We start from the raw sequence: 24723 nt of genomic DNA, 5'->3' as shown, positions 1-24723 counted from the left end.
CCACAAGTATAGTCATGTTAGAAGCCCTTAAACAAATTAATCTTGAGCCATCCAGGTTTTTGTTTCAAGTAATGTTTTCAACAGATTGGCATGTTGATCGCGTCTAATGGTTGCCGTGGAAAATTGGTTGCACCCGTTGCTGCAGTTCTTTAACAGTGAGCTTTAGAGATTTCTTTACGTCTCTTATCATCCTGTTAACAGTGTGTGGAGGCTCTGTCCAGCCTAGGGGCCACTGGCTAAAAATGGGGGTCATCTTAGTTTTAAAGTGTCTTTGGCAGGGGTGCCTTTCAATGTTGCAGTTTGGATTTTGTTAAAAAAAATAATTGCTTCTCCTATGGATAAATGTATTCAAATTACAGCTTATTTCAGAGTAAGATCATGCTACTGCAATAAAATATTAATCTAATTTAAGATTTTTCTAGATACCAGGGGTGCCAACAGATTTGTTTGTGCCTGTTTATCTGTTAAGGATCTGTTGCAAAGTAACATTATTGTTTTTTGCTAAAATAAATTCAAAGAAAATTTGAAACTCTCCCTTTTTATTTCTAGCTTTTATTTTTCAGTCCCAGCATCATATTTATATTCTAAGCGGCATTGTTTCTGCCTTGATCTTGAATCAGTTAAAAGAAACGTTCCTATTACCATCAGAAAAGATGTGAAACCAACCTGAGAACTAGTGGGCGTAACACACTCTTTAACACTGAATGAAAACACTTTGAAGCCACCTTCATTACACCTACCTTCTGCTACAGCAGTGTGCTCAGGCCGGTTTTGTCGAGCATTTAGAGTCACAGGTAGGAACATTTCAAATATCTGAAGTAGTTTTGGTAAAACATACACTGTAAATGGAAAATAGCTACGCATGAGGATGTTATTTGGCGCAGCTGGTAAGATCTCCAAAATGTCAACATATTTTATATCCTGGCATGGCCAGAGGTTTCAGTTGCATGTGGGTGAGCCACATAAAGGATGATATGTTGTTATCTCAAAGTAATGCGGTTGGTGGTTGTTCGATTTTACTCGCAATTATCTTGAAAATCTTGAATAGGGCCTGAAAGCAAAATCTGGTTTTCTTAACCCTGGTTGTGATTTTATAATCTATAATCAAGTTATTTATGTTCACGCAACAACAAACGAGTAACTACAAATGCAATTTTTCCAGAATAATACATCAGATGTTGATTTCTTTTAATGTACTCAGCAATTTGACCTTTTTGGTGTGTCTTCGCACAAAAACAAAACAACTGATTGTGTATTAAAGACAAGCTAACATTAAGAGCGAGCCTGGACAGAAAGGGGAAACTGAAGCCGTCACACAGGAAACTCCCACAGACTTCTCATCAGTGTTTGTTAGGAGCTGTCAGACAAGAAAGAAGCAGTGACGACTGACGGACAAAGGAAAGGTATTCTTCACCAATGAAAAGAAGATTAACTGGGTGAGTTTTAATCAGATTTTTCACTATCGCAAGAAGTCTGTGTATCAATGCACTCAGATCATATATGATAATAATAAACCAGACTATGATAATAACCATTATATGAATAAGTCAAACTAGACTAGACTTAATGTTTATCTTCATTAGGACTGATAAAAACAATATACTGTATATAAATATAAGACTGAAATGTTCATATTTAGATATGCCCATAATAATGGATCAAGCTCACACATGATGAAACATTCAGAAATATAACTCATAGTCACAGCATCTATGTGGTTTTCTGTGTGTAAACCATTGCAACTTTTATTTGTCTCTGCCTGAAGGTTTCACGTCAGCCCTGGTGTCAAACACCACAAACATCAACAGATTGACTTTCTGACTTTTTTGCTGGATTCCTGATATTCTCTTTGTGGGGTTTTCCCAACCTGCTACTGTAAAACAGCAACTAAAAATGTAAACGTCAAGCCCGAGAGACCCTTAAAAACCCCCTTATTTGCAAAAGAGGCACTGATATTGTGACCTTTCCTCTTTAAATATTAACCGAAACTTTATTTGTTGTTTCCCCAGTTTTGAAGTTGCACATTTCAAACTAATGTTTAAAGCATATTTCAGAATTCTAAAAAGTAATTTACATATCTAATCTTAAAATATTTTTGCAGGAATTTATGGGATTTTTACATCACGTTTCGCTAAATTAAAGGGATTACGTTTTTATTAGGAGGCTATATTAAAAAACCTTAAAGGTGAATGAGAGATTTATTTGTTTATTTTTGTTTTTAATTATTTAAAGCTGAAGAAGGATTCTGTTTATTTTTTTATTTATTTTGTAAGTAAATAAAATAATTTCTAAATGAAACTGTGCAGATATGAGATATATGTAAAAATAATTTTAAAAATGTTTTATTTTTTATTTTGTGGAAAATTATTTTTATTTATTTTTTTCAGCACTAGTGGCCTTTATTTTACTTTTTTGACAGTAGGCAGACATGAAAGTGGGGTAGAGAGAGGGGGAGACATTCAGCAAATGGCGCCAGGTCCGGGACCTGAACCCGGGACGGTCGCTTTGAGGACTGTAGCCACCCTATATGGTCGCACGCATAACCCCTACACCATCAGCGCTACGCCTGGAAAATTATTTTTAAAATACCTCTATGTCTTTAAAATGAGAAGGTCTTGTCTGTCTTGTGTGGGTGGCTGAAACGGCTCGAGGTTTTCTGTTGTCCTTTCTAATTTGATGGTTAAGCCATCCTTTCATGCATTAATGTCTGCAAAAGTAAACTTTAAATTCATGCCATGTATTTTTTTTTTCATGCCAATGTGTGTGCTCCTCCTAGATTATGTTTTTTTTTCTATATCACATCTGAGAGCGAGAGATAAGAGGAAGGCGGATGTGTGGTGACATCCCACAAAAAGCATACACTCAAAGCGGAAGTCTGATGGTGAAGTGGTCATGACTCATTTCTACGTTATTTCTAGTAAATGAGCTGTTTCTCTCTCACTCTGTCTCTGTCAATCACATGTTGGCTACATAGAAAACAGCCTCACCTCTGAGGCATGAGTGTCTTGAAGATGTAAAGATAAGCAGCTGATCTGGATCTGAGAAAAAGAAAAAAAAAGAAACGGGACTCTGTGAACCCTTGCTGTCAGGGGAAGGAATGGCTCTCCTCTGGTTCTTGGTGTGGTTGGTACTCCCGAATCGGGCTCTCCTTTCTGGTCTCGATCATTGTGACATTCACGAGACCAACAGCTTACACAACAGTGAGTATTGACTTAAAAAAAAACCTTTAAAAACACCAATCAGAATCAGCACATATTTTATGTTTCTTTCATGCATAATTGTGACACTTGTGAGACCTTGGTTTACAGTAATTACAACTGATGCACAGTAACTGCAAGGGTTGTTTTTTTTAGAATTAATCATTCGACATTTCAGTTTATCTGTATCGTGGCAAATTATAACAAATAATATTGTATGGTTTTACAAGACAAATTGGGTTATTTAATAACCAGTTACTGTGCTGTTTTTTCTTTTGTTTTGTCATATCCTCAAACAAAATTGGAGGATATGAAAAAGATAACCTGATTAAATACCAAGTGATTATTGAATGGCCTGCAGCATCAAGAAATCAAATAAATAGAGTATACCTGAAGTAGTCCAAAAGATGTCAAACATTGAAAAAGATTGAAGAACAAATCAAAAATAAATCGCTATCAGTCAGGAAAGGGTTTAAAAGCCATTTCTAAGGCGTTGGGAATACATCAAAACACACTGAAAATAATTATCAAAAAAGACAAAAAAGAAAAAACAAGAAAATCTGCCGAGGGGCAAATACATTGTCTCAGCCCTGTGTATCGAATCTAAATTGGTCTAAATTAAATTTAAAGTAATTAATTCCATTACAATCCAATTTTATAGTGACATTCAGAACCAACATGACTATAATTCCATCTACAAGGGTTGGACGATGAAACTGAAACACCTGGTTTTAGACCACAATAATTTATTAGTATGATGTAGGGCCTCCTTTTGTGGCCAATACAGCATCAATTCATCTTGGGAATGACATATACAAGTCCTGCACAGTGGTCAGAGGGATTTTAAGCCATTCTTCTTGCAGGATAGTGGCCAGGTCACTACGTGATACTGGTGGAGGAAAACGTTTCCTGACTCGCTCCTCCAAAACACCCCAAAGTGGCTCAATAATATTTAGATCTGGTGACTGTGCAGGCCATGGGAGATGTTCAACTTCACTTTCATGTTCATCAAACCAATCTTTCACCAGTCTTGCTGTGTGTATTGGTGCATTGTCATCCTGATACACGGCACCACCTTCAGGATACAATGTTTGAACCATTGGATGCACATGGTCCTCAAGAATGGTTCAGTAGTCCTTGGCAGTGACGCGCCCATCTAGCACAAGTATTGGGCCAAGGGAATGCCATGATATGGCAGCCCAAACCATCACTGATCCACCCCCATGCTTCACTCTGGGCATGCAACAGTCTGGGTGGTACACTTCTTTGGGGCTTCTCCTCACCGTAACTCTCCTGGATGTGGGGAAAATAGTAAAGGTGGACTCATCAGAGAACAATACATGTTTCACATTGTCCACAGCCCAAGATTTGCACTCCTTGCACCATTGAAACCTACGTTTGGCATTGGCATGAGTGACCAAAGGTTTGGCTATAGCAGCCCGGCCGTGTATATTGACCCTGTGGAGCTCCTGACGGACAGTTCTGGTGGAAACAGGAGAGTTAAGGTACACATTTAATTCTGCCGTGATTTGGGCAGCCGTGGTTTTATGTTTTCTGGATACAATCCGGGTTAGAACCCGAACATCCCTTTCAGACAGCTTCCTCTTGCGTCCACAGTTAATCCTGTTGGATGTGGTTCGTCCTTCTTGGTGGTATGCTGACATTACCATGGATACCGTGGCTCTTGATACATCACAAAGACTTGCTGTCTTGGTCACAGATGCGCCAGCAAGATGTGCACCAACAATTTGTCCTCTTTTGAACTCTGGTATGTCACCCATAATGTTGTGTGCATTTCAATATTTTGAGCAAAACTGTGCTCTTACCCTGCTAATTGAACCTTCACACTCTGCTCTTACTGGTGCAATGTGCAATCAATGAAGACTGGTTACCAGGCTGGTCCAATTTAGCCATGAAACCTCCCACACTAACATGACAGGTGTTTCAGATTCATTGTCCAACCCCTGTATGTCATCACATAAGCATCAATTAAGCCATGCAAAACGGATAGCTTTCCTTGAAGAAAGAACAACTTTAATCTGGGATGTTACTTTCTATGAAAGTTAAAGTTGGAGATCAATCTGCTTTTTTGAACATGATTTAAATTAAACAACAAATTTAAATTAAAAAAAATACTCAACATAATTGACAAGGTTTTATGCCTGCATATGCTTCTGTATTAAATTTTCAAGCATGCCGAGAGGCACGTAGAAATGAACGTCTGGCCTTTAAGTGGAAATATCTTTTCTTTACAAGGAAGGTGAAATATGTTGTAAACCCTTATTGGTTTTAAAAGGCTTCACTCTTGAGTGAATTTAAAATGTCAACAGAGAGCTAAGCTCAAGAACTCAAGGTCAAGTTCATTGTGTAAAAAACAGCGTTGTGAAGTTTAACTTAATTTCAAAACAATGTTAACCCCGAAGGAAGATGGTATAAATGTATACAGAGATTGTAGAAATCCGCTTTGGAACTGAGAAGCTGAAATCTTAACTATCCAGTGGGAGCTAAAGTGTTTCTCTAAACTGAGCTTGTCTAGAGAGGTAAGATACTGACGGCTGATAAAACCTCTACAGAAGCTTCTTTCAAAAAATTCTGACCTGTTCCTTTAATTCCCTGATATACCAATTGGAGAATTATGATAGGAAATGTTATGCTAAATTATTATTTACAGTTCTTTAGCATTGAATTTACAGGTATTTCTCTTTCTACAGTGTCCCCTTGGCTGCAGTCCTTACAATGCTATAATGACTACAGTTCCCATGTGGATTGCAAGTGGAAGCCACCAACAAACATGACAATACAGGTCTGGTTCAAGAAAGATATTGAAGATAACAGCAGGTAAATGGAGCTGAAGGGACAGGAGAAGGACAGGAGCAACATTTATAGAAGTTAACTTCTTTAGAGATGATTTTCAGTCTAACTGATTCATGTCTATTTCTACACAGTGAGCTGTGTGTGCCTTTTGAAGCTGAAAATGCAACCGAGGATGGAGTTGTCCACTGCAGATTTAAAACTTTTGTATTTGCTATTGGCACCCGCCATACTGTTTTCTTCATGAACAACCAGACAGCAAGCCTCTGCTCACCTTCCCAGCATACAGCTCAAGATCTTGTTCAGCACAGTGAGCACAGATAGCAGTAAAATGAACTGTAGTAGCTTATATAGCGTAAAACTGAATTTTACAGTGATGGCGTTGTTGTTTGATGGTGTTGCACAGTGAGAGCACGTCCGCCTGGGAATCTGTCTGTGTCAGAGCAAAATGATGGAAGCCAAATGCTGCAGTGGTCCAGCCCATATCCTCCATCTTCTTCCCTGAACAAAAACCTCACATTTCAGCTCAGCTTCAGGCACCAGGCTGAGGACACGTGGACTGTGAGTCCCAAATACTTTAAATCAACATTTGACTAAATTTCTGTACAGCTCATTAGAAACAATAAGTCTAAGACATAGTGAATCAGTGCCTTTTAGAGCTCACTGTTTCTGGTTTTGATGTTAATTGCGCCTCTCTACCCAGATCAAGACTGTCGCAACCACCAGAATGACAATTAAGAGGCAGTGGCTGCTTCCAGGCCATAGATACGAAGCCAAGGTGAGAACCAAGGCCAGTCTGGGCCGGTGGAGCGAATGGAGTCCTGTGGTGATTTGGAAAACTAGAGATGGTGAGTGAAATAAGGAGGCATGCAACAGGTTTATACCTCTTAAACTTTTTTTTCACTTTTCGTCACATTACAACCACAGACTTTAATGTACATTATTGGGATTTAATGTGAATGACCAACACAAAGTAGCATACAACTGTGAAGTGGTAGAAGGCATTTTTATTCATACCCCTTTACTCTGACACCTCTAAATAAAATCTAGGGCAACCAATGGCCTCTGGAATTTGCCTAACAAGCTGGACAAAAAGAGCATACAGCTTTATAAATCTGGAGGGGCTGGAAAGATCCATGACTCAGGTGGTTGAACCTCTTGTAAGGAAATCTGTTAGTTTTGCACTCTAGAAAAGTGGGAAGAAAGAGAGTTCTCAGATGAGCCCGAAAATTGATATTTTTGGTCAACATGCAATACTATATATGTTACAGAAACTACTACTGCACATCAACCTGAAAACATTCCTCCAGTGTAAAAACCTGGTGATGGCAGCATCATGCCATGGGAAGGCTTTTTTTTTCAGCTGGTAAGAGCTGCTAGAGATTTACCCCAAAATACTTGCAGCTGTAATTGCACCGTTAGTTCTAGTAATACCACATAGGGGCTAACCATAAATGCAAGCTACACTTTTGCTACAGATTTTGATTTATGAAAACTTTACAAAACCACGAACATGTTTCCTACCACTTCACAAACATTATCTGTTGATCTGTCACATAAAACCCCAGTAAGTAATAAAATGTGTGTTTGTAAAATGATAAGATGTAAAAGGTTCAGGAGGTATGAACAGTTTTGCCAGACACTGTAGATCAAATTGTTGCTTTCTTTAGGAACATCAATCTTCTGGGCCTTTTCAGTTTTATAGGAACTACGTCTGGTGATTTCCAGCAGTGATACTAACTTTCCTTTCCTGTCACTTTGGCATCAGAGTCTGGGCAGCTTCCCTCTTTGCACTGTGTTCTGGATGGAGAAAAGGAAGTGATGTGTAGCTGGGAAGTGAGCAGAGAGCTGGCCTATCTCATCGCCTACCAGCTGACCTGTCGACACACCCAGACTGCACAGTAAGTCAAACACAGCGCTTGTTGATGTTATGTGTTTGAAGCTGAAAATGCACCTGCCATCTTACTTCTGAAGTAACGGAAGTGTCGATGCTCTTAGGTATGAGAGATGTTGCTTGAACCCAGCAGTGAGATCTACCAGAGGGACTGAAATGAGATACAGCTGCCTTCTCACTAATGTGGACCCTGAAACTCTGCAGCTGAAGCTCCTGCTGACACACAATGCTAAGACTTTTGCTGCCCACAAATACAGTGAGTGCACAGAATATGGAGGCAATCATTTTAGGGGAGAAGGTGAAAAGGCGAGGCGGAAGTCTCTCTGTGCCTATCTGAGCATATCAGCTAAATTAAAAACACACAAGGGGCAGTTAAAACCACAGGAAGCAGTGCAAACAAACAGTGGTTAACCAGGTTCCTGTCATTGTTGTACAGCATCACCTAGTGTTTGCTTTGTGTTATTAAATCTAAATAAGTACCACCTCTGATCAGCTCTTTCACTTGGGATGTAGGCACTGATATGACTATCTTGTTAAATACTGGCTCCTTGTGGACGTATTTAGCCATTATATTCCTGTGATCAAGAAAATGTTTTGAATTTTTCTTAAAATGTACCTACATTAGGTCATGTTGGGTATTATTTAGTCAACTCAGAGGTAAGAACGATACAGTCAGAGTTACTTGCAGCAAGGGTAGCCCACTTTGCAGTGAAACTACAAAGTTTTTGACACCCTATCTCTTTATTTATATGCACAGTTCAACAGACAGTTCAGACAGGGTGTGTGTGAGAAAGAAAGGAGGCTGGTTCTCACGAAGATAACAATGATCTCACACACACAGGGAGGAAGGCATAGTGCAGGTGCCTTGCAACCCAAGGTTTTTACATGAGTGATAACAAGTTTTTGCACCCATCCAACAGTCCCTCCTTTTATCACAAGTAAAAACATTTAATATAAAAACGAGTAAGAAAAATACTTTGTATGAGCGAAAACCCACGGACGGTAAACAGATTATATTTTGTGGGAAATACTCATACGGCCCCGCCGCCCTCGGCGACCATTAAAAGTTAAATGTTGATTAATACTTGAAATCATAAAAATAAAAGAATAATACTTGAAATCATAAAAATAAAAGAATAATACTTGAAATCATAAAATAAAAGAATGATACTTGAAATCATAAAAATAAAAGAATAATACTTGAAATCATAAAAATAAAAGAATAATACTTGAAATCATAAAATAAAAGAATGATACTTGAAATCATAAAAATAAAAGAATAATACTTGAAATCATAAAAATAAAAGAATAATACTTGAAATCATAAAAATAAAAGAATAATACTTGAAATCATAAAAATAAAAGAATAATACTTGAAATCATAAAAATAAAAGAATAATACTTGAAATCATAAAAATAAAAGAATAATACTTGAAATCATAAAATAAAAGAATGATACTTGAAATCATAAAAATAAAAGAATAATACTTGAAATCATAAAAATAAAAGAATAATACTTGAAATCATAAAATAAAAGAATGATACTTGAAATCATAAAAATAAAAGAATAATACTTGAAATCATAAAAATAAAAGAATAATACTTGAAATCATAAAAATAAAAGAATAATACTTGAAATCATAAAAATAAAAGAATAATACTTGAAATCATAAAAATAAAAGAATAATACTTGAAATCATAAAAATAAAAGAATAATACTTGAAATCATAAAATAAAAGAATGATACTTGAAATCATAAAAATAAAAGAATTAAAAAATCTGCCCTGTTTATGTCATCATTGTACTTTTTCTCATTTCACTTAAGCAACAACTTCTTTCGATTTTCTGCTGTAAGGTCATTTTATGAAATACAATGTATGAGTACACTCAGGCTTTTGATGTGATTTATTTACAACATGTCATCATAATCGTCCCCTTCATTTTCGTGCATTTCTACCTGGTTCAGTGTTGCATATGCCACCGTGAACAATACCAGAAATTCTGTAGGAATGGATGTGCGTCATGTTCTTCTGTCAGTGGTCTGAGATGGGTCCCGTCTGATGTCCATCTCTTCTGGTTCGGTATCACCTCCTGTGGATCCTGCTTTAGATAGAGAAAGAGTCCTGCTACCAGAATTAAGCTCAGGCTTATCAGTCCTGTCCACATGTTACAGAGAGCCATTTTATAATTGGGCGCAGATCAGCTGTTTTCTTCACCGGTTTGAGACGCTGGGCCCTATGGGTCCTCCAACTCCTTTGAACCCGGACTTCCTTCTGCTTACCCCGTCGGTTGGTTTGGCTCCTGTAACGGCAAAACTGGCTTACAGTGGCTTTTATGGATCCAGGAAGGCCTCTCTGCTATTTTCAGAGCTGTGGGCGTTGTCAGGAGTATTTGAAACGGCCCTTTCCACCGAGGAGTGCTCCAATCCTTCCTGTGGAGTGTCTTAATCAGGACCAGGTCTCCAGGCCTCAGGTCATTCTGTGGGATAGGAGCAGAGATTATCGGCAGACCACTGGACATTTGTTCTTCTTTTGTCTGCAACATTTTATTCATCCACTCAGCTAATGAAGTTTCCTGTTGTGCTTTCTATATTTCATTCATGTCAGAGGGTAGAGAAAACGGTCTGCCGTGTACTATTTCTTTGAGAATACAAATTTACATCAGCAACTTGGTGTCACGTGATCTCAGACTCAGAATATAGTGGGTGGAGTTATACAATGATGTACAGTAGGTGGCAAATGGAGTAAGACCAGTTTGATTTGGAGTTATTCTCATCCATAATTTAACCAGGGATAGGCATCCGGGCCATGGCCTCCCTGTTTCTTCCATTGTTTTCCTTAATCTTTAACTGAAATCCTAATGCATTAGAACTTAGTTCTATTAATTTATTTACAAAATGATTTCCATTATCTGACCTTATAATCTATGGGATACCATATGTGGGGAAGAAATGTGTCACTAGGTTCATCTATTACAACTAGGCAATATTTCTTCCCCCGTGTTTGCAACAAATTATGCATGATCTGCAAAAATTCTTTGCATAGTCAGAAATATTTATAGTGTAGCATTAATGCTTTACCAGATGTGACATATTCCCCCCTTGACACGTGGGTCTTCCCAATGTGTCACTGTAGCCGCTGTGTTGTATAAATGTTTTGGGAGGATTGGTTTATCTTCTATCTGATAGATGTCATCTTTTTTCTGTGCTCCTCTCTTTAGCCAGGCCTTTATTTCTGTCTTGGGTGCTGACTGTTGGGCATCTTTCAGCACGTCTGTGTCTATAAATAGCAGATCTGACATTTTCTCTTTAATAGGTTGAAATGAGTTAGTTCTGTCCCTGATGATGTTTTAAAACCTCTATTTTGCCAAATCTGAGCATGGTGATGTACTGATCCGAAAACATATTGGCTGTCTGTGTATATAGTAAGTATTTGTCCCTCATGTAATTCACATGCTCTTACTACAGCATATAATTCTGCTGTTTGGGCTGAGCATGTATTGGGTAGAGATTTAGCTTCTATTATCCTATCGATGGTTGTTACTGCATAACCAACTCTATTCTTTCCATATTCATCTTTAGATGCTGAGCCATCTACAAACACAACACATGAATCTGGTATAAGGATTTGAGAAATGTCTTGTCTGGGTTTGGTGTCTTCTTCAACTTTTGCTTTATAAGAATGTGGTTTTCCATCTTCTGCAGTAGGTATTAGAGTACTTGGATTTAAAGAGCACATCTTTTTAGAGTTATGTTTGGCTGTGATAATAATAGCGATGTCAGTGTGATATGTCTTGCATGTAGCGTCAGGTGCTTCTCTTAATATTCCTGACTTCAACATATCTTGTATTATTGGCTTAATACCTTCTTCAGCTTCTGGCTTTAAGGGGTATTGACGGACTAATGGCCTTTTTTCAGATATTAGTTTAACCTTGTATGGTGGGAACCCCTTTATAAGTCCTACATCAGTTGATGATTGGGACCACAGTTCAGGTGGGACAGCAGCTAGGGCAGGATGCATGTTGCTCTCTTTGCTCTCAGCTAATCCCTGTATTTGTCCCTCTGCCTCATCTAAATGTGTCCTTGGATGGACTTTGACTGTCCACGCCAGAATGAGCTTCCAGATTCCTGTATTAGGATCCACTTTTGACAGTGTCAGTGCTGTTCCTGCAGAGGTTTAAAGCCTCTGTTTTTCCAAATTCTTCTTATTATTTTTTATCATATTTTATAAAGTAAGTCCTTATTACATTTAAAAATGAGATCAATATTTTTGGTAGTTGCTATTATTATAAATAATGTTTGGTTTAGTGCTTATTAAAAATAAAAAATAAAAACTCACTCACTGATTAACACAAAAAATGAAGGGCATATTATATCTTATAATCTTAGTTTGTCTTACCCAGTTTTATAGATACAACATACACTTTCAGTCAGCTTTGTATTTAGTTCAAGTAACTAAAGTTTGTTTCAATTAACTCAAGTTTTCTCTATTTCAGTCCAGTCCAGTAATTCTGTTAAGGTTCATTTCATCTTATGTTAAGTTTGAGTCTAATTCAATCATTTTGAACCTGACTGGAAAAAGTCTAAACATCTGTTAAAATCTTTTTGTTTTACCATAGAGAACTGACCTAATATTATTATGGTAATGTTGAAGACTCTAATTTTTACATAACATGAAAGACATTTATTTCACAAAAACAGAAAGTCAAATACAGACATTTGGCCACATGAAAGTTTAAATAACCTGTTTGTAAAAGAATTAGGAAAAATTGAAGACGGATCTATGAACTTTCTTATGGTTATCAGTATTTTCAATACAGGTAGAACCTTTGATATCTTTATATAATTTTTCGAAAAAGATTCTGGAAACCTTATTAAGATATAAATTTGGCAAAGATCATCAGAACATCAGACCTTTATTAGCGCTTTTAAGGTCCCTCAAAGATGCATTACAATGAAATCAGTCATTCCCATTCACACACATTCACACACTACTTACTTATTTCTCTGTCAGAGTCATTTTATTTGCAAAAATTTGAACATAATTTGACTTCTATTATTCTTAAAATGCACATTGTTTCCTCATAACCCCTTTTGTTTCCACTAGGTCTGTTTTGAACGCTTCAATTCTTTTTTTTTATTCACCAAGAATCAATAAGGTGGTCTTAGTGGGTCCACCTTAAAGGTGTTATCTGTTGGGTGTCATGTTATCATTGTCAGGTCAGTGAGGTTCATAAGTCAGTCAGAACCTTGGTCATTTGTTCTGTGCTCATAATGTTTCATAGATCCAGCCTATGATTAGTCAGCAAAACTTTCACCTATAGGAGAAAAATTGATTGTTAATGAATGAGCTGCATTTCCTAGGAACACTGTCTTCCTCCTGGATGAGCATCACCTGTTGAAAAACTTTCATCATTGTTTGTTTCACATATTAAATCAGATCTTTATATTATACCAGTAGGTGAAGTTGTTAGTATCTCATGTAGACTGACATATACTGTTGCATTTGGAGAGGATCTCAGATTAAATAAACTTAGTTAGAGCTTCAATCCAGGTTCATTTTGTGTCTGCAGACTTTAGCCAATTTTTCTTTTCTTTTTTTTTTTTTTTTATACATAAAGCGCAAGATTCAAAACATTTTCAAAAGGCAGATTGTGGCAGAATGTAAACAAAACTGCTTATTGATTGACAAAATAACATTCAAGCACACAATCACCATATTAAAAGGCTCTACTTCTAGAGAATCACTAAACTTCTGGGGTCCGGTTTTGGCCCGCGGACCTTGAGTTTGACACATGCAGGGTAGAGTTACAATTTTATTTTCAGACCTTTCAGCAGAGACAGGCTTCTACTGTTTGCTGAAGTTTTATCTTTGTTTTCAGGCAGCTGCATCTCTTTGTCAAGGTGGTTTCACAGAGCTGAAATTTAACTTCTCTCAAAGAGGAAAAATCAAGAATGCACACAATCTGAGCCAAATATGGAATTATTTCCCTGTAAAATGAATCTTTTGCATTTTATCATGATATTGTTGGTAGTATAACACCATAGAATGATTTTTAAAGCACCTGTTTCTCACTAATGCTTGCCTACAAAATATTTTACTCTCAGATTACTTCTTTAACAACATTCTGTTCTCTCTTCTCTAGTCATTGTTCACTGGGTTGTCCAGTTGGACAGTTTCCATGTTGTCCACATTGTCACCTCCTCTTTTAACTTATTTTACCACGTCCTCTAAAACCATCTCTTAGTCTTTATAATTTGGGGCTACCTTGGTATTCTAACCTGGGATGGGTGGCAGTCCGCCCCCCTTTATTTGTTTTCAGTTAAGCTGAAAGTTTTTTCCTGTGCTTTTCTTAAGGCATCAGTATTATGGCTATGTCAGTTAAAAGCTGCTCTTATTGTTGTTTTTTTAATTAAACTTTTTGTTTTAATCTGTTTATCAACTGTGAGCACTCAGGGACTGAAAAGTCCCCTTTGAAATTATAATCTGGCAAGGTTTTTTATTGTCTCTTGAATCATTTGAATGCATAATCTCCAGTTTAAGATCCCCGTGTAGTTTTAGGATTTCAGTGATAATTAAGTTACCTGAAAATCCGTATTTTTATGCCATCGTGTACATATTTCTGTTAAATCAGAGATTTTTCTCTGTTCTTTCCCCATTGTTCTTTGTTATTTTTCTCTTTTTAGTTTTCATTATTTCTAATTTTAGATCCCCTTGTAATTTTAAGACATCCTTTGTATCTAATTTGCCCAAAAACCCATGTTTTTTATTTTTTATTCCATCTATGACAGATCATACCTGCTCCTTTTACATAGTTCTCCATAAACTTTACCTCCCCTTCTAAGTCAATTAGTTTACTTAGTTTCTTCCCCATTATGATTTATGTTAGTTTAATTATAGTATAAATGTCCCAGATAAAAGGTCACTGGCATGAGACTTTAAGGAGAGGACATTAACACGGCCTTCTACTGCGACTAATTCGCAGCGGTGTTAATTTTCTGGAATGAAATCCGACCTGAATGTCCAAAGTCACCAGTACGTAGTTTTAATCTGGGCAAAAGAAAACACAGGACTAGCAGAATCCTGCTATGATTCTATTAAAATGCTTAGTCCTCCAAACACACACAACACAGTCACACAGTTAGTTTCAGGTACCTTGTAATTTTTTTTAAGTTAACTTGGTGTTATTTTATGAGCTCAATTTACTCCGTTCTTTTTACTTTTATAGCGCTTATTCTATTCCCTCACAGGGGAATAACCCTTAGTCGTTTTATTTGGCCCCCTTCTTGGCGGGGCCCTACCTTAATTTGTCACTATTCCTTTCACGGTGGAATAAAACCATCCCAATGCAGCGTCCTTACCGGCGACGCACTACCAACGACTGTTAAGTACTTTTCTTCTTTTATTTATATAGCGCTTATTCTATTCCCTCACAGGGGAATAATCCTCAGTCGTTTTCTTTAATCCCCTTCACGGCGGGATTGTACCAAATTTGTCACTATTCCTTTCACGGTGGAATAAAACCATCCCAATGCAGCGTCCTTACCGGCGACGCACTACCAACGACTGTTAAGTACTTTTCCTATGAACTGTATTTTAAAACTGTCTCACCTCGGAGTTGACTTCTTGGTGACTCTCTGGACCCTGTGAGAGTCACCCCGCGCCGAGGAAGGCGATAACCCACTGGCCAGGTGTGAATTCACACACACCGGGACTTTCAGCCACTCCGGCTAAAGGAGGCTGTGCAGCGGTGCTTCGCTCGACGTCAGGCTTCCCCCACGGATCCCAGAGTCACTGTTAAAGCAAAGAGAAATAAGGTTATTGAATTAATCCGGCTACGAAGGACCAATAAATGTTAGGTATTATTTAGTCAACTCAGAGGTAAGAACGATACAGTCAGAGTTACTTGCAGCAAGGGTAGCCCACTTTGCAGTGAAACTACAAAGTTTTTGACACCCTATCTCTTTATTTATATACACAATTCAACAGACAGTTCAGACAGGGTGTTTGTGTGTGAGAAAGAAAGGAGGCTGGTTCACACAGAGATAACAATGATCTCACACACACAGGGAGGAAGGCATAGTGCAGGTGCCTTGCAACACAAGGTTTTTACATGAGTGATAGCAAGTTTTTGCACCCATCCAACAGGTCATATATTATGCACATAAAGAAAGTTAATAATGATGAGTGGGAAAAGGGTTTCAGTGAACAGACTAATTGAACTGATTTTTCAAAACATACAACTACAGAACTTGTTTATACCCCTTGAGCTATTTTCTAATTTGTCACGTCACAGTCCCAAGTTCTTACACATTCAGGTCCCTAGAGCCAGTGCATCATAGAAGAACCAGCAGTTATAGCTGTAAGCTTGGGGGCAGGGTCTTCACCAGCTTTACATGTCTAGAGACAGAATTTTGCCCATTCGTCTTTACAAAATGACTCAAGCTCAGTCAGATTTGATGGAGAGTGCAACTTTTCAACTGAATATGAATACAATTTGATTTGAACCATTCCATTGTGGTTCTGGTTGTATTTTTGGGGTTGTTGTCCTGCTGAAAGGTGAACCTTTACCTAAGTCTCAGGTTTTTAGCAGATTCTGACGGGTTTTCTTCCAGGACTGACCTGTACTTACCTTCATCCATCTTCCCATCAACACTGACCAACTACCCGGTCCTTGTTGAGGAAAGGCATCCCCACGATATACATGGTGTTTTCAAGGTGCAGTGTTAGTTTTCCTCCAAACTTAGCATTTTTCAGGTCAAAACTATCAGTTTGATACATCCCCTACATGTCGTGCAGTGTGGTTGAGGAGCAGGACCAAGGCACAGACTAGAGCGTTGGATGATCATGATAATTTATTGGATGATGATAAGAAAACTTACAATGAGCACAAGGAAACAGGATGAGGAAAACGGTGGAGTCACAGGCAAAACAGCAGGAAAATAGGCTTACAGGGAGAGTAATGTGATGGACACAAGAATAGACTAGAAAACAAATACACAATGGAAGAGCTAAAATAGCAGTGACTAGAGAACATATTGAACAGGCAAATAATAAAAACAGAGACATAACAAAAACCCCAAAACTCAAACACCTAAGGATCATGACACTTAATAGCGTGGGGCAGACTGTAAATGGGATGTCTTTCAGCAACAGCTTTTTACTTGCTTCACTTCCATAAAGACCAGAAGTGTAGTGTCTGACTAATAGTTGTCCTGTAAACTGCTTCTCTCACCGAGCTGTGGATCTCACCCAAAATTATCAAAAGGTCTCTTGGAAGTTGATCGGATTAATGCTGTCCTCGTTCAGGCTGTAGAATTAGATGGACTGCCATCTTACTAGGTTTGCAGTTGTACCGTCTCCATTTGGAGCTAATGGATTAACCTGTGCTTGGTGAAATTTTCAGCTTGGGATATTGTTTTATTATACAAAAATGTATACCCCAGTTTGCAGATTTCTAAAAGTGAAAAATGTTTTGAAAAGTATGCTTCTATTTCAAAATTAGAAATGACTTTATACTTTTGCACAACTCTGTATGCAGCATGAATGCAAGCATTATTCAATGTATGTTTTCAAAGTTGCAATAAAAAAAGTGAACAATTGTATGATAAATGTAGAAAAAAAACCATTATTTCTCAAGCTAAGAACAATTATTTCTTTAAACAGTCCGTTCCAAACCGCCGGAGCAGGTGAAAGTGAGAGAGACAAACGGTGACTGGGATGTTGAGTGGTCTGCACCATCTACAGCACCTTCAGAGCTCTTTTATCAGGTCTCATATTACAGGACAAAAGATCAGGTAAAATGATTTTAGGTAATTTAGCTTCTAATCACTTCACTAGCTCCTGAAAACACTCCCGAATGTTCATGGATTGTTTTTTTTCTGTCGTCAGGGGTCTTCTTTGCTGCTGAACAGTTCCAAGGGGTCCACATGCGTGACCATCCTGGGAACATCTCTTATCCCACTCCAGGACTACGAGGTGAAAGTGAGGTCACTGGTCGTCCCTGGAAGCGGTTCCACCTACGAAGGAATCCCCTCAGAATGGTCTGATCCTGCGAAGTGGACCTCAAATAAAGGTCTTTACAGTTTGAGCGTGCACAATGTTGATTCTTTCCTGCTGTTTTTGGTTTTTGTTTTCTCTGAAAGACCCAAAAAAAAACTTAAATTATGATGATGCTGTGAACAGGGACCTTTAAGGATCATCTCTTTAATCTGGTTTCTGTTCCCTGACAGCCACCTGGTCAGTCCTTAAACTGATATATCTCTTCAGTGCTTTGATTGCAGCCGCAGCCTTTCTGACTCTGTACCACACCATTCCAGCTTGCCAGAAGTAAGCCCTGCTTTTAGTGACTACAACATTTAAAATACACTGAAAACAGAAGTCAAAATTGCCATTTTATATTTTTTTAACATGCATGTTTTGTTTTAAATTAAAGTACATTTACTTTTCTTTTCATCATTTAGGAAAGTCGTGTTGTGGGTGGATTCAGTTCCCTCTCCAAGCAAAAGCAAGACCCTGTCTGAGATCAAGGTGAGACTGGATTATTTACTTCGAGTGACAAAAATGCTTTAAACATTTTAGAGATTTCTTCTAAATTAGCTTTTTTGTCACACTTTAATGTTTTGGATATGAATTTTAATATTGAAAAAAGAGAACCTGAGTACATGCCAAATGCAGTTTTCAAATGATGATTCCATTCATTAAGGGAAAAAAGCTATCCAAACCAACTTTAAACTGTGTGAAAAAGTAAGTGCGCCCTAAACCTAATAACTAGTTGCACGGCCCTCAAAAGCAACACGTGACATCAGGAGTTTGTAATAACTAGCAATAAGTCTTTAACATCACCACTGATGATTTTGACCCACTCTGCTTTGTAGAAATCTTTTAATTCAACCACCTCGGAGGGTTCAAGCATAAACGGCGAGTTTAAGGTCATCATCTCAATTGGCTTTAAGTCCAGAACTTGGCTAAGCCACTCCAAAACTCCTTATTTTGGTCTTTTTGAGTCAGGGGTGGCCTTGCTACTGTGTTTTGGGTCATTTTCCTGCTGCAGAACCAAAGTGTGACTGGGCTTAAGGTCCTGTAGTGATGGCGGGACCTTCTCCTGCAAGGTTTTATGGTAGAGAACAGAATTCTGTTGGGATTATGATTATTGATTGAATAATCTTGATCAATAATTATAATTACAAATCATAATCTGACAAAATCAATTTCTTAACCATAAATCCTCATTTACAAATCGAGACCAGAGAGGTTTCTGGTGTTGTAATTGTGGCTCAACGCCTCTGACAATTACAACCGTTAAATACTCCGTAATAGTTAATAACTATTGCCGGAGATGTCACTGTTTAATCGACCGTTTCTGCCGAAACGTGTGGAACTTGAACCTTATTTTGACTGACACATCACTTTTTGCACACAATCAAACACCAAACGCTCTCTCTTTATCTATGTGAATATTTATTAATTTTCACCTACTCAACATGCAAAATTCTACATACACAGAGGTAACACATCTAAATAAGCAAAATCAACAAACGGTAGTGGGAATGTATTGAGTCAACCAGCAGTTTATGGCACAACAGAGGAAAGGAGAGGATATGAAGAGGGGGGGTGTGGTGATGATTGGTGGGGGGTTGGAGCGCAGCTTAGAGTGTCTTTTATGATCTTCTGATCATAAAACTTCCCCCCTTTACTCCTGAAACAAAGGATTGATAACTTTTGGCGGCACATTAGCACAGTGAGATTGAAGACAAAGGTAAAATGGAGAATTTTACCATGAGGTTGTTTTAACAGTCCAGTTTTGCAACGCACTCGCGTTCAGATAGTAAACACAGACAGCTCTGGGGAACACGGTGGATCCCGATATTACATAACACATCAAAGTTTCAACAAGCAAGGTTACATGCACATATTATTCAGAACACATGAGATCCTAACCAGCGATTCTGATCGCTTCTACAACCTCTGACCCTGCCCAGGCCTTCTAATAAAGAAATAAAAGATAAAATAAAAAGGGTTGGTTTTACTTGGTGTCGTCTTCTTCCAGGCGAGAAAAAGTGGGGTTGAGTTAATTGTGCGTCCACAATTAACTTCAGGGGAGCGGTCAGTCTTTGTCCTTTGGTCTTCTTGACAAAAAGGAAAAATATGATCTGACCATCAAAGTCGACTTGAAAATGAAACACGGTAGCGGTTCGTCTCTCCGAAGCTCCATGTTCTCAGTTACGTGTTAACTCACGTCTTCGATCGGCAAAGTGAAATCTCTGGCCTTCTTAGTCCACAGACTTCAGTTATGAATAGTTCGTTGTCCAACGAGAGAGAATGAATGAAACTCTTCACAGAGTTCTTCTCTTAAAGTGGTGCGCTTCAATCACCAGACCGGTTTCTAGCAGAAGGCGAGTTTTCAAACATGAGCTCCTCCTATATAGCACCCTGTGACGTCAGACTGGGGACGCCCAGTCATATCAGTCGCAATGCTTGATGGGATATGTAGGAGCGGGCTGTCCTGGGTACAAAATGGCCGATGCCATTGGAGGGGCACAGTGACGTCCAACAACGGGCAGATAATCCAATACTCAGCAAACAAGTGGTCCAACAATTCATTATGGCAAGTGATCCAGGTCCTGAGGAAGCAAAGCAGTACCAAAGCCTCACACTACCACCACGGTGTTTGACTGTCAGTGTGCTGGTGTGTTTCTGAAATGCTTTCAGTTTCAGGTCAGATGTAACATGAACCACACCTTCCTTAAATAATATTTCCCTAAATTCTTGAAGATCATCAAGATGATTTTGGTAAATGTGAGACAGGGTTTGGTTTTCCTTTTGGTCAGCGGTGATTTTGGACAAGGAACTGTGGAAGCCACTTTGTCCAATCTCTCTTTTTGAATGTTGAACTATAAACTCTGACCTTAACCGAGGCACGTAAAATCTGCGATGCATTAGATGTCATGCTGGGTATGTTTTTATAATTGGTGCTGTGCTCTTGGAGTAATTTTGGTTGACTGGCCTCTCCTGTAAAGGTTCACCACTGCTTCATGTCATCTCCAGTTGTGGATAATGGTTCTCACTTTGGTAACGAATGTCTTTGTAATCCTTTCCAGAATAACAGATGTCTAACACTGTTTTTCTACAGTTTTTGAATTATGTTTTGATGATGTGTTGCTTTGTGAAATCTTTCAGCTGTCAATGAGGTTCTATTTAAATTATTTATTTAATTTGCAGGCCAGGTAATATTAGGCCTAGGTTTGATTTGGGGACTTGAGCTCATCTTTTTTTTAATTTTATTAGTTTTATTACAGTTAATTCATCATTTAACATAGGAGGAAATAACTTTTTCACACAGGACCAGAAATCATAATTTGAAAACTGCTTTATGTATTTATTGGAGTTATCTTTATGCAATGTCCAAATTAGTTTGATCTGAAACATTTAAATGTAACAAAAAGCAAAACAAAAGAAATACGTAAGAGGGTAAACAGTTTTTCACACCACTATGTATTGGATTAAGTTTTGCTTAATTTCCGCATGTTTTCTTTTGATTCAGTCTTCCCCTTCACCATTCTTCATGCAAAGTGAGAAGACCTCTATTTGTAACGTGCAGCAGTTCGACAGCATATCAACCTGGTACTAAATTTCACATTTCACTCACATAACTCCACAGCAGTCAGATAATGCGACAATTCTTCAGGAAAAACTCTTCTGTTGAAGCGGATGTTGGCAGTCTGACGAAATACATGATTAAATGATGCACTGTCTCCCCCTGCAGGTCCTCAGACACTTTGCTGTGGCCGACCAAGGGCACTGAGAAAAGTTGTGCTGATCAGAACTGGAAATGCAGGAACTGCGATAAACTCCCCTCTACAACTGATAGCGTTAATGGTTTAGACACGTCAGCTATAAGCTTCAGTGGGCCTTACATCTTCTGTCAGGTCAGCTACCTTGAACAAGAACAATGGAGTAGAACAATAAATGAATATTTGACATTTCTTTAAAGAATCAGATGAAAAATAAACTGACATTTAATCCTAAAGATGTTATATACACTAACCAGCTACTTTATTGGGCAGTCTTTGCTAGTATCAGATTAAATCCCATTTTGGCTTCAGAACTGCCAGATTTCTTCTTAGCATAGATTCAACAATGTTTCTGGCACATTTCTCAGATATATTGGTCCAAACTGGCATGGCGGCATCATTCAGTTGCGGCAGATTTTTTGGCTGTTGATCCAGGACGTAATATTTCCATTCCATCCCATCCCAAAGGTTCTTTGTTGAACTGAAATCTGGTGACTGCGGTGTCCCTTAGAGTGCAGTGAGGTCATTGTCATGTTTAGGAAACCAGGTTGCGATGATTTGACCTTTGTGACATGGTGCATTATCCTTATGAAGGTAGCTTTGAAAAGATGGATACATTGAGGACATCGAGGTCAGAAACAGTACTCACATAGGCTCAGGTATTTAAAAGTTGGTACTCAGGAGACTGAAGTGTGGCAAGAACAAAGAAACTCTTAGCAGGAACATCCTAGACTTGTTAGTAATAAAAGTGTAAAATTCTAGGACTTTTATCACTAACTAGATATTGAAATGCAAGCTTTTCACAGCCTTGCATATTACTAATACCTGTCACCCTTTTTCATCACCAACTGTCTGATTAATATGGCTAATGATTATAGGACCACTTGGGGGAACCCGGAGTATAAAAATGCCCCTCCCAGTTGGTCTGTTACCCTTGCTTATGAAAAAAGACATAATATAAGACGGTGATTTTACAGAAAAGTAACATACCCTGTCATAAAGCAGCAGGACACTGAATTCCACCCCATTGATCGCATCAAAAGCCTCACATGCATTAACAAATGCTTTCTAATTTCTAGCTTTCTAGCTTTTCTACAGTGTTAAAGCTAGCTTGTATGTATGAGTACAAGACTGAGTTTGAACTTTAGTTCTGTTATTTTGGTGTCTGTTGTGTCAACAGTCCTATTGCCACAAGCTCTTTTGTTAGCATTTTTTCTTCTGACTTTAGTTTCAGAGTAAAGTTTTAGTTTTTTTTAATGCTAAATCTTTCAGCTAGCACATAAAGGGGCTGCAGTCCAAGCAGGTTAACATTAAATAACAGACTGAAAATAACACTGAAAATGTTTAAATTCGTTTTCTGCTCATGAAAAATACATCATTCTTTCCTGATGTGTTAGGTTTTAAGAGATGCTTTTATCTTCAGATGATTTTGAATCCTTATTTTTTATCCTCAGCATAAAACTTAGCAGGAAACTTATACCTTAACAGAATGTAGCTTTTTACACCCACTGCTAACAATGAAAGCACATAATGATTTATGGCTGACCTTCAAAAATATACTTAATGAAGGAGTAGGACACTTCACAAAAGCAAATACTGTGTGTTGGTTTCTTTGTTTGATTTTGCACCTGTTTAATGCATGTCCATCTGTCACAGGAATCAGGAGCCATGTCAGCGAAGGTCCAGCAAAAAGAGCTCAATAAAACATCATCAGATGGAGCCACACCTCTTTTTGTGGCACCATGCCCCCTTAATGATAAAGATTACGTGTGCCTTCCCAGCCACACTCTCTCAAGGTCCACAGAGGATCTCACATCCAACAGCAACTCAGGCCCAAAATGGTACGACAGTCCTGAGCAGGACCAGCACCACCCGCACACCACACTGCGGCCCATTCAGTCTGAGAGTCGATCCAGCTTTGGAGAGCCCACTATGAAAAATCAACCTTCTGAGTACACATCAGGACCTCTCCCCTCGTGGCCACAAGAGGGCAGTAGATCTGGATACTGCCAGCTCCCATCTGCCTTAATGGCAGCATCAAAATGAACAGCAGCATGCAAGAGCTAATTTCATGAGGACACAGCAGGATTTATAAACAGATACAATTAAGCAGTTATGGACGTTTTGATAAGCTTTCTACTTTATTTCAGGATGCTTAAGCTTTTATAAGAAAAACACAATTTAATCTTGTTGCACAAAGTGTTTTAAGTTGCCTATAGTGATTGTATTTCAGTAATATGTAACTATCTGTAATCTGTGAACAAACTGCCACCCAGAAAACGGGCTAATACAGAGTCAGAAGGCGAAGTATCACAAGTTCAGAAAAACTAATGCTGCAATGCTGTTTTCAGCATTTTTTTCATGTCTAGAGCATTTCAATTTCAATAAAAGTTAAATACACAAGCTAATAAGACAAACTGGCTAAATTACTGGTCATCATTTGGATCATATACATGTAAACAGAAAGATATCGGACTTCATTTCTATATCAGAAGTGGAACCATTGCTTTCCTATTGTCATCTTTTATGCTGCTAACCATGTTAATGGCTGGAGTTGTTCGATGATCTCTCTGGAGGCGTCAAAAAATGAAAGCCATAAAGCTCAGAATATTTTAGGGTCTGGCATAGAAGTTTCAAATGGTAAACGTTTAATGTAAATTACTCTAAGAGAAGTCTCTGATCACAGGCTGTGATAGTTATTCATGTCCTGTTACTTTCAGCCAGAGGGTTAGCCTGTCCTGAAGTTCAACTGGAGGAAATTCTTGACTAAAATCATTAAGTCAAATAGTGCAATTTGATTTTATTTGTACTAACCCTGCCCCTTTAGTAGCAACCTACGAACTGTATTCCATTTCTTAATCTTGAAACAATTTGCAAATGAAACATTTGCAGTAAACCACTGTACTGATCGGATACCACGTATGCCGGAAATTTTAAGAACCACAGTGTAACAACGGCACATTAATTTTGGTAGCATTTAGATACGAAACACCTGCGTAGCCAATTTCCAGTGGTTAGACAGCGGGGTG

The 24723-nt window shown here is 38.2% G+C and overlaps 1 protein-coding gene across 1 annotated transcript; it reads left to right on the top strand.

Moving 5' to 3' along the window:
- The first annotated feature begins 1335 nt into the window (after positions 1-1335).
- Positions 1336-24111, top strand: LOC124862375 (cytokine receptor common subunit beta-like). The gene is made up of 15 exons (XM_047356249.1): positions 1336-1436; positions 2975-3200; positions 5909-6035; positions 6143-6318; positions 6415-6569; positions 6712-6856; positions 7777-7909; positions 8007-8158; positions 17568-17698; positions 17793-17976; positions 18134-18230; positions 18365-18431; positions 21445-21524; positions 21667-21829; positions 23351-24111. The coding sequence occupies exons 2-15, from the start codon at positions 3098-3100 to the stop codon at positions 23738-23740; spliced, it is 2103 nt and encodes a 700-aa protein (XP_047212205.1). The 5' UTR covers positions 1336-1436; positions 2975-3097; the 3' UTR covers positions 23741-24111.
- The last annotated feature ends 612 nt before the right edge of the window (positions 24112-24723 follow it).

This window comes from Girardinichthys multiradiatus, chromosome X (genome assembly GCF_021462225.1).
Source record: "Girardinichthys multiradiatus isolate DD_20200921_A chromosome X, DD_fGirMul_XY1, whole genome shotgun sequence".
Classification (NCBI taxonomy): Eukaryota; Metazoa; Chordata; class Actinopteri; order Cyprinodontiformes; family Goodeidae; genus Girardinichthys; species Girardinichthys multiradiatus.
This window is presented reverse-complemented; position numbering and strand designations above follow the sequence as displayed.